Source organism: Nannospalax galili, unplaced genomic scaffold, assembly GCF_000622305.1.
Source record: "Nannospalax galili isolate Female #2095 unplaced genomic scaffold, S.galili_v1.0 scaffold1307, whole genome shotgun sequence".
Lineage (NCBI taxonomy): Eukaryota > Metazoa > Chordata > Mammalia > Rodentia > Spalacidae > Nannospalax > Nannospalax galili.
Window position 1 is genome coordinate 854,359 of NW_008357035.1, and position 10,529 is coordinate 864,887.

General features: G+C 50.8%; 1 protein-coding gene across 6 annotated transcripts in view; it reads left to right on the plus strand.

Annotated features, from left to right (window-relative positions):
- Positions 1 to 929: 929 nt before the first annotated feature.
- The window catches only part of Ppfia1 (PTPRF interacting protein alpha 1), a 78,992-nt gene continuing 69,392 nt past the window's right edge, over positions 930 to 10,529 (plus strand). For all 6 annotated transcript variants that reach the window (XM_029557112.1, XM_008854975.3, XM_017794832.2 and 3 more), the window contains exon 1: positions 930 to 1,193. In XM_029557112.1, coding sequence (XP_029412972.1) covers positions 930 to 1,193 — 264 coding nt within the window. The remainder of the gene's footprint in view (positions 1,194 to 10,529) is intronic.

The window sequence follows — 10,529 nt, forward strand, 5'->3', positions numbered from 1 at the left end:
TGGGGTGGGCCGGGATCAGCGGGACCGGGGTCGGCCGGGGTCAGCTAGGGTCAGCCAGGCTAGGCTGGGGTCATTCGGCCGGGGTCAGCTAGAACGGACCTTGGGTCAGCAGGGGTCAGGTTCAGGGTCTTTGAGAGGCTGGAATCAGGCGGGGCTCACTCACCAGGGACTGACCAGGGTCAGCTGGGTCTGGGTTAGCTGGACTGGACCTGGGATCTGCTGGGCTGGGGGCTCTGGGAGACCGTGGTCAGCAAGGCCAGGACCAGGCTCAGCCTCCTTGCCCTGCTGGGAGGCCGGGTGACATCCAATCTCCCATGTCATCTCACCTTTTCCATCTTCCTCCTCCTTACCTGGGTCCTGGCTGTCCCCACTTGCTATATTCCCAGTGTGGATGCATTTCTGTGCCTCCCCCACCCCTGGCTGTAAACTTACATAAGTTAGCTTGACTGACCTGACCACTTGTGGCACAGCAGCAAGTCTTAGCAAAAGCACCTCTTTCTGATCCAATCACTTTTCCCTGTTCATCAAGTATCCATTCTCAGAAATCAGGGGCCTGGCAGTCCTTCCCAGCAGCTGACTGCACACATTTCTGGAAGATGCCCCCATCTGGGGATCTGGTGCTTATCAGGTTCCTGGGCTTCTTGCTGTTCCCTGGGAATGTGTTTTGAATCTGTCTTCCCCACTGGGTTAACAGAGGCACATAGCCTTCACCTGCAGCTTTGTCTTCATCTTGCCTGTTCCTCTGTTTTGGCCTGTGCAGGCAGCTTTGCAGAGTGTCTGCATGCAGAGTGTAGCAGATCTCACAGCCGCCAGACCTGTCAGCCTTTTCCTCCCTTGCGTAGCTTCAGGGACTCGGTCCTGCCCTTGCAGGTTGTGGGAACTCGTGTTCTGCATCTACTCACTGAGGTCTTCATCTTTATTGTTTCAAGATGATGTGCGAGGTGATGCCGACCATCAGCGAAGCAGAAGGCCCCCCAGGAGGAAGCGGGAGCCAGGGGTCGGGCTCCCCATCACAGCCAGATGCCGATTCACATTTTGAACAACTCATGGTGTCTATGTTGGAAGAAAGGGACCGCCTTCTTGACACGCTGAGAGAGACTCAGGAAACTCTGGCATTAACCCAGGGGAAACTGCACGAGGTCGGTCATGAAAGAGACTCCTTGCAGAGGCAGCTCAGCACTGCACTGCCACAGGTATGCCTGTCTCCAACTCCGTGTTTCTCTGCGGGATGGTCTGTTGATACTCCATGGCTGTTCTCAGAGTTACTTGGGAAATGATGGTTCCTGGTGTTTTGTAAGAACATGGTAAAGTTTCCAGGCATTGCTGGTGTGGTAGCCCATGCCTTTAATCCCAGCACTTGGGAGGCAGAGGCAGGCAGATCTCTGTGAGTTCAAGGCCAGCGTGGACTACATAGTGAGTTCCAGGACAGCTGGGACTACAGGGAGACCCTGTCTCAAAAAGACCAAAAAAACCATTCCCAGCATTAAACTGGAGAACAAGCTGGTGTTTCTCCAAAACCATGTGATTCTGCCTCCCAACTCTCATTCCCCTCAGGGGAACTGCCCAGATTTGGGAAAGTGATTGAAAGTTTTGGGCAAGGGGTCGAGAAGCAACTGTGGTGTATGTCACAGTGTGCCACTATGTGTTCTGTGTCAGCCCTACCTTGCCTGTTGTGGACATCTGTGGAGTGAATCATGTCTCTGGTGATGTCTTGTGGATTTCCCGTTTCCTGGGGAAGTCTCATCAATACATAGGATCACTTTCATAGGAAAAAGTCTTGACACACTTTCTTTGGGACACCTGTAGTCTGCCGCTAAACTTGGGAGATGAGTGTTTTTTTGTTTGTTTGTTTTTGTCTTTTTGAGACAGGGTCTCCCTGTAGCCCCAGCTGTCCTAGAACTCACTATGTACACCAGGCTGGCCTCGAACTCACAAAGATCCACCTGTCTCTGCCTCCCGAGTGCTGGGATTAAAGGTGTGTGCCACCCGGCCTGCAGGTGAGTTTTTTAAAGGCTGAAACAACTTGTTGCTGAAGATGCTTTTCAGGAGTTAAATGTGGAGTCAGTGGTAGGGAAGGAGAAAGTGTTCCTGCCGGGGAGGGGCACGTGGCCCAGATAAGTAGCTGTTTCGTTGTTTCCAGTGGTCTGGGATGCTTTACTAATTCATGCAGTGATGATGTTTCCAAGAAGGGCACATGGGTGCTCTCTTGATGGTCTGCACAGATGAATTAGCAGATGAATTACTGCCCTTACTGCATTCCTGGCTGTAGCCACTTCTAAAAGATTGATAGACCAAACACTTAGATCTCCATTTTGGTAGCATTAATTTGTGGTTAGTGCCATAGTCTCCTTTTTCTGTTGTCCGGCTAGAGAATCACAATTTTCTTCTGAAATCTTGTAAGTTTACAGCTGTCCTAGAACTCACTATGTACACCAGGCTGGCCTCGAACTCACAAAGATCCACCTGTCTCTGCCTCCCGAGTGCTGGGATTAAAGGTGTGTGCCACCCGGCCTGCAGGTGAGTTTTTTAAAGGCTGAAACAACTTGTTGCTGAAGATGCTTTTCAGGAGTTAAATGTGGAGTCAGTGGTAGGGAAGGAGAAAGTGTTCCTGCCGGGGAGGGGCACGTGGCCCAGATAAGTAGCTGTTTCGTTGTTTCCAGTGGTCTGGGATGCTTTACTAATTCATGCAGTGATGATGTTTCCAAGAAGGGCACATGGGTGCTCTCTTGATGGTCTGCACAGATGAATTAGCAGATGAATTACTGCCCTTACTGCATTCCTGGCTGTAGCCACTTCTAAAAGATTGATAGACCAAACACTTAGATCTCCATTTTGGTAGCATTAATTTGTGGTTAGTGCCATAGTCTCCTTTTTCTGTTGTCCGGCTAGAGAATCACAATTTTCTTCTGAAATCTTGTAAGTTTAGCAGGTTAATTGGGTCAGGTTTTCTTAATACTTGCTGGAGAAGGTTTTGTGGGAGACGGGAGCCTCACTTGCTCCTGTGGTGTCGTGTTTACCATAGTTGAGGTCTGCATGCTGCGGTGTTTGGCCAACATTTAGTTTTGGGAGAAGAGTGAGCTCTCAGGATGTGGGGTTTAGGCGATATGTTCATTCGGCTTCAGGGAAGGCGGCTCACACCTGCTGGTGAGCTGGTTGCCAGGTGATGTCCTGGCCACTGCTCTGGAGCGTCCAGTGGATGCATGATGTGCAGGTGCCCACGGTTCACAGTCTGTTTGGGCCTCTTCCTGGAGTCAGGGTGGTCTGCGATGGTTAGTTGTGGGGCCAGTTGGGCATATGTGTTGAGTTGGGGGTGGGGGGTAGGGGGGTGGGCAAATCAGTACTTTACAAACTTACCTGTTGCGTGCTTGAGGAACACCCACGGTTGATAGCGTGTGCCTCAGCAGATGGTCCACAGTCATGCGTGGAATCACCAGGAGATGAAAAGGACCATGCTTCCTGTGAAAGCCCCTCCCTTTGACTCTGGTTCTGACTGTGGACCCCACCCTTTCCCACCCATCACTTTCGTTTGTCTGCTTGTTCTTGACTTTCTGTGGGTGATCTGCCCTTCTCCAAACTCTGTGTGATCCCCTGCACCATGCTGGTGCACTACCGTGCAGATGTTGAAACTCTTTCTTGCACCACCCAGAGCATTGTTGTGTTTGGGAGGTGCAGACCTATTATGTGCACTCGTGCGGGCTGCACCAGGGACTGGAGCTGTAGGGTGGGGACACTGCCATAAGGGGTGCCACCATCGGTGCCCTGGCATGGCCCAGCAGTGTGTTGTATGAGCTCTGTGGAGAGGCCGTTGTCGAGTTGGCTTGGCTGCTTCCTGACAGTGGCAGCCGCAGCTTCCCAGTGGGGTTCATAGCCTTCCGGAGCTTGGGAAGTGACTTCCTGCTTGTTGATTGGTTGTGTTTGATTTGAAGTTCTTTATATTCTGAGTACATAGATGTATGACGGATTTTTTGGTGTGTGTTTCTGTTTGTATGTGTATGTTCCTGTGTGCGTACGTGCGTATGTGGAGGCCAGAGATTGATGCTGGGTGTTCTTTGACTGCTCCACCACCTCATTGGGTATATGCCTGTGAGTGCAGGTGCCTACAGAGGCCAGAGACTGCATTCCCTGGAGCTGGAGTTACAGGTGGTTGTGAGCCACCTGATGTGGCTGCCAGGAACCAAACTTGGGTCCTCTGAAAGAGCAGTGCATGGTCTCAACCACCGAGCCATCTCTCCAGCCCCTCTACCCTGTTGTTTTTGAGATGGGGGGCCTCTCTCAGTCTGGCACTAGCTGGTAGCCAGCAAGCCCCCGGGTTTGTCTTCCCAGGCCTGGGGTTACGGCATATGCTGCTACAGCTGGTTTTTTATGTGTGTGCTGAGGAGCTGAAGTTGGGTCCTTGTGCTTTCAAGGCAAGGGACCTGCTTACTGAGCCATCTGCCCAGTCCTGGCAGGTTGTTTTTAATTAATTAATTAATTAATTTGTTTATTTATGTCTTTTTGAGACAGGGTCTCCCTGAAGCCCCAGCTGTCCTGGAACTCACTATGTAGACCAGGCTGAGCTTGAACTCACAGAGATCTGCCTGCCTCTGCCTCCTGAGTGCTGGGATTAAAGGCATGCACCACCACGCCTGGCTATTATTTTTATTTTATATGTATGAGTGTTATGCCTGCATGTAGGTAGGTGCACCCATGTCGTGCAATACCCACGGAGGACTGAAGAGGCTGTTGGATCCCCTGGAACTGGAGTTATGGACAGGTTGTTTTTATACTCTCCTTTCTGCTTTTTCACGCAGTAGTATTGCATGTGCATGCGTGTGCTCGCATGTGCTCGCGTGTGCGTGCATGTGCTCGCGTGTGCGTGCGTGCTGATTAGTTTTGTCAGCTTAATGCACACCCGGAGTCACCTGGAAGAGGGAGCCTCAGTTCCTGAATTGCTTCCATCAGTTCCGTCAGACTGGCCTGTGGCCATGCGAGTGAGGCGTTTTCTTACTTGCTAATTGATACAGGGGGCCCAGCGCACTGTGCGGCACCATCTCTGTGTTAGGAGGGCAGCCGGGCAAGCCAGGGAGAGGTGAGCAGAGTTCCTCCTGCCTCTGCTTCAGTGCTGCCTCCAGGTTCCCGCCTTGAGCTCCTGCCCTACTTCCCGCCATGGTGGATGGCAACTGGCATGTGCTCTGCAAACCAGCCTCTTTCCCCATGTTGTTTTTGGTTGTTGTCCTTTTATTACAGCAGAGCCCAAATTAGAACACATGGTTTGTCTTTGGTTTTGGTTTTGGTTTTGGTTTTGGTTTTGTTTGTTTGTTTTTTTTTTTGGTCTTTTTGAGACAGGGTCTCCCTGTAGCCCCAGCTGTCCTGGAACTCACTGTGTAGACCAGGCTGGCCTCGAACTCACAGAGATCCGTCTGCCTCTGCCTCCCAAGTGCTGGGACTAAAGGTGTGCGCCACCACGCCCAGCTTAGAACATGTTTGTATATGTGTAGGGTCTTGCCATGCAGCTCAGGCTAACTGTGACCTTTTGATACTCCTGCTTCACCGGTAAGTGGACTACAGGTGTCCACCACATTCAGTTCCATGGTAGTTTTTTTGAGCAACAGTTTTACTTTTTTTTTTTTGTCTTTTTGAGACAGGGTCTCCCTGTAGCCCCAGCTGGCCTATGACTCACTCTGTAGACCAGGCTGAGATCCTCGTGCCTCTGCCTCACAAGTGCGGGGAGTAAAAGCCTGTGCCACCACTCCTGGCCAGTTTTAAATTTTAATATAGCTGAGTTGGTTGGTGAGTTTTTCAAGAGTGTTCTGTGTGTCCTGTTGAAGAGATCTAGTCCGAGGCTCAGGTGCCCTCAGTGGCAGCTGCTATAAATGTCTGGGTCTCCTCTGCGTCACTGATCTTGTCACCTTTGCACACATACTGGCCTGCATTCACCTGCACTCACACACACTACATACACACACAATAGCAAATAAATGAATAAATCTGCTTGACAAACTGCAAGAAACGTTCCTGGGATTTTAATTGGGAAAGCGTAATATGTAATCATTGTGTGAGGGAAATGGTATCTCTTAAGTATTGATCTTCCAGTCCACAGACATGAACTCGGCAGTGTGATTATTTATTCCTATTGTATTGGGATGGACCTGATTTTTGTTTTATGGTTTTGACAGGAGTGCTATGCAGATCAGGCTGGCCTCGAGCTTATAATCTTCTGGCCTTAGCCTCCAGAGTGCCGGGACTACAGGTGTGTGCCACCATCTCGGTTAGCTTCTAAACTCTGGAATTGTGGGATGAGTCCAGCCTGACTGCGGGGTTTCCTGCTGGGCTTCCTGGGTCATTGGGGGGCATCCAGTGCTTGGAGAGGCTGGCCTGTGACGTCACTCTGTGCTGCTCCTGTGCACGCCGCTGTTAGGTTAAGCTGTTCTCAAAAACAAGATGGACAGTGGTTCTTGGTTTTCTGATTCTTGGAAGATTTCCTGTGAAGTTGGTGTTTTCTGCCTTCAGTGGTAAGAATTCTTTGGCAAAATCAGATGGCATAGAACTTTCTGGGTGAGAGGAAAAAATTCAGTTTTATAGTAGAAATCGGAGTTTTCTGATGTGTGTTTCGGTCTGGCCTTTGCCCCCCACTTCCTGGGGGAAAGGTGTTGCCAGTCACTCTGGCCAGCTTGTGAGGATAAAGGGAAAACAAGGCCTTTCTGTACAGCCTAGGCTGGCCAAGAGCCCAGGATCCTCCTGCCACAGCCTCCAGTGCTGGGATTGCAGGTGTGTGCCATCCCTTGCCTGGCTTTCTTGGGTGGGGGGCTGGGGGCAGGTCTTGCTTAAAGCCCAGGCTTGCTTGGAACTAACTTGTACCCTCCTGCCTCAGGCTCCCCAGGGCAGGAATCGCAGGCCTGTGCCACACCCAGCCACGGTCCTGCTTTTCCTTGCTCTGTACTTCTTTCTTTTGTTTCTGTCAGAATTCACTTTTCCTTGAAGAAGTCTCTCTTCTGTGAGTTGTATTTTGTTTTCTGTGATAGGGTTCTGCTAGGTGACTAGCTGGCCTGGTCTCTGTAGGCAGCCTAACCTGCCCTTGAACTCACTGCCCTCCTGCCTCAGCTCCCAAGGGCTAGGTTGCCTGACTGAGGAACTTTCTTACGTATTTCTTTAAGTTCATGTCTGTGGGTGATGGATTGACCTTTTTTTCTCTGAAAAAAACCTCTCTTTTCTTTTGAGGAATGGAGAGTGTGGAAGTCTAGACTGGGGTCATTTTCTTTTCCTTTATGTATTTTCTTCTAAAGTTCAATTTGTTTTTTTTTTCTCACCACTTTACTGCTGTTATATACTGTCCTCTTTTAGAAAAGTCAGCATTCAGTGTTATCACCCTGCTTAGGGCAGTAGGCAGTAGGGTTCTTTTTTTGTTTGCTTATTTTGTTTTTTTGTAGCCCCAGCTGGCCTGGAACTCCCTATGTAGACCAGGCTGGCCTTGATCTCACAAAGATCCACCTGCTTCTGAGATTAAAGGTGTGCACCACCATGCCCAGCTAAAAAAAAAGATTTTTATTTAATTTAATTTTATTTTATATGTATTAGTATTTGCTTGCATGAATGTATGTATGTATGTGTAGCATGTGTGTGCAGTGTTCATGGAGGCCAGAAGAGGGTGTTGGATCCTGTCTTAGTTTGTTTCTCCATTGCTGTGACAAAACACTGACCAATACCAACTTGGGGAGGAAAGAGTTTATTCAGCTTATGTCTCCTGGGTCACAGTTCATCAGGGAACAGAAGGTAGGAACTCAGGGCAGGAACCTGGAGGCAGGAGCTGGAGCACAGGCCATGGAGGAATGCTGCTTACTGGCTTGCTCCCCTGGCCCCTGCTCAGCCTGCTTTCTTGTGCAACACAGGCCCACCTGCCCAGGGGTGGCACCACCCACAATGCGCTGGGCCGTCCCACATCACACAACAGCCAAGAAGATGCCTCACAGACATGGTCACAGGCCAGTCCAATGGAGGCAATTCCCCAGTTGAAGCTCCCTCAACCCAGGTGTGTCAAGTTGACACTAAAGTGATCCAGCACAGATCCCTTGGAGCTGGAGTTACGAATGGTTGTTTACCACTGTGTTGGTGCTGGGAACTGAACCTGGGTCCTCTGCAAGAGCACTTAGTGCTCCTAACCACTGAGCCATCTCTCTACCCCTTGGAGTAGTACTTTTTTCTCTGGTGGCTGGTGTGTGTATACGCACATGCTCGTGCATGTGGAGACCAGAGGTCAATCTCAGCTGTAGCTCTTCAGGCATTATCTACCTTATTGTAGACAGGATGAGTTCTGGATTAGCCTACCCTGGCCTGACAGCCAGCCCCAAGGATCCACCCGTTCCACCTTCTAGCCCCAGGCTTGTCAGTGGACTCCGCCATGCCTGACTTGTTTTGTGGGCTTTGGGGTTGGAGCTTCGGTCTTCATGCTCGCAAGGCCAGCACTGCCGACTGAGCATCTCCTGGGAGGTGGTTGTGAGCCACCTGATGTGGGTGCTGGAAATGAACTCGGGTCTTCTGCAAGAACAGTATGTGCTCTTAAGCACTGAGCCAGCTCTCAGCCTTGTCAGGATAAGACTGAGCTTTCTTCCACCTCACGAGTTCTCTTTAACCTCGTTGAGTCTGCACTTTAGCTAGGTTGGAGTTGCTTATTTTAGCCACTCGATTTTTATTTTAAAATCAGTTCTAGAGTATATGATTGTGTGTGTGTGTGTGTGTACGCACGCGCGCGCATGTGAAGACCAGAGGTCCATGGGATATCTTCGTCAATTACTCTTCACCATAGTTTTTGAGGCACAGTCTCTCACGCAACTTGGAGCTGACTGATTCAGCTAGACCGGCTGGCCAGAGATCCCCCAGGGCTGTCTGTTTCTGCCTCCCAGCACAGGGACTCTGCTCACACTGCCATGCCTGGCTGGATCCCCAGAGTCTCTGCTTTTGTGGCAAGCGCTGTACCAACAGCCATTTCCTCAGCCCCTGTGTGATTATTTTTAGTAATCTGGTTCTCTGTTTTTTTTTTCCCTTTGAGGGACTAGGTGAGGGACTAGGCGTGTAGCTCAGCTGGCAAAGCCCCCGTTATGTCCAAAGCCCCAAGTCCATTCTTTAGCACCACCTAGGAAAGGTAAATTTAAACATTGTCAGCTCTTACTGACGAGGTCAGTATGGGAAACCTGGGTCGGTGTCTATTTCTGTTCTTGTTTTCCTTATTCATTGATAGACCTCCCCCCCCCCCTTTTAGAAAGATTTATTTTTCTTTTGTGTATGAATGTTTGCCTGGCTGTGTAAGTGCACCATGTGTGTTCAATGCTCATGGAATTCAGAAGAGTTGGATCCACTGGAACTGGAATTACAGATGGTTGTTAGCTGCCATGTGGGTGCTGAGAATCAAACCTGGGTCCTTTGCAAGAGCAGCCAGTGCTCTTAACTGCTGAGCCATCTCCCCAGCCTCCTTTGTCTCTAAGTGAGCATCCAACATCAGGCATGAAGAACTGGTGGACTGCTGATGCTGTCTTCTTTCTGTCACCTGGAGCTTCGGGTCAGGATGCTCCCCTCCGTGTAGGCAGGGCTGAGTGACTTGGTGGGGCCCCAGCCTTTGTAGCTGCAGCCTCCTTCACTTCTACCCTGGAGGTTTCTACCTGAAGTCCAGTGTGCGCTCACACTGGGAGACCACAGGCCGCAGCTTTGCAGCAGGTTCTCCGGCCCCTTTTCTGGGTCTGTCTTTGGGCTCTTGGCCTTGGAAGTCCTGGCTGCAGACTGGCAGTCGTGTTTGCCTTTCTGACTTCATGAGACTGGTAGCCACGACTCAGCAGGCTGTCTGTTGTCTTCCCAGCTTTCTGTGCATGGCCCAGTCCCCTCGGAACTGTCCCAGGTCCTGGGAGATGTTGGGCTGTGAGTGTAGGCTGGCCACTGGGACTGTGTGTGTGTGTGTGGGGGTGCCTCCATGGGTCTTCTGGGGGGAATCTCTGCCCTCCAGTCTGTGTCAGGGTGCCACCGAATGTGCTGTGGGCTGGAAAGGACAGCCTGGTCAGCAGATGTTTCATTCTGAACTAGAACACTAGAACATGAGGAGGTGGCTAGAAATACATAGCCAACATTGTGGGCTAGAGACCTCTGAGAGGGGAGTAGAGATGCCCAACCACAGATGGGGCACTGGGAAGACCCTGATGTTTTGAGGAGTCAAAAGATAAAGGGTACGCTGAAATATCGCACAGTGGGGTGCCACCAAACAGACCTGTATATCCCCAAATATAGAATGTGGACTGTGCCGAGGGAGCAGCAGGTGAAGACCCAGGAACTTTCTTGATGTTTGGGTGCATCTGACAGCCGGCTGCAGTGCTGAGCCACCACTGGCTCAAGGACGTAGGGAAAGCCGCAGGGAAAGCCGAGCTAGGGAGGAGGGCTGGCCTAGTGAGAGAGGAGGAGCTGGCTGAGCTGGGGAGGAGGGTTGGCCTAGTTAGAGAGGAGGAGCTGGCTGAGCTGGGGGGTACTGGCCGAGCTAGCGAGGAGGGCTGGCCTATTGGGAGAGGAGGAGCTGG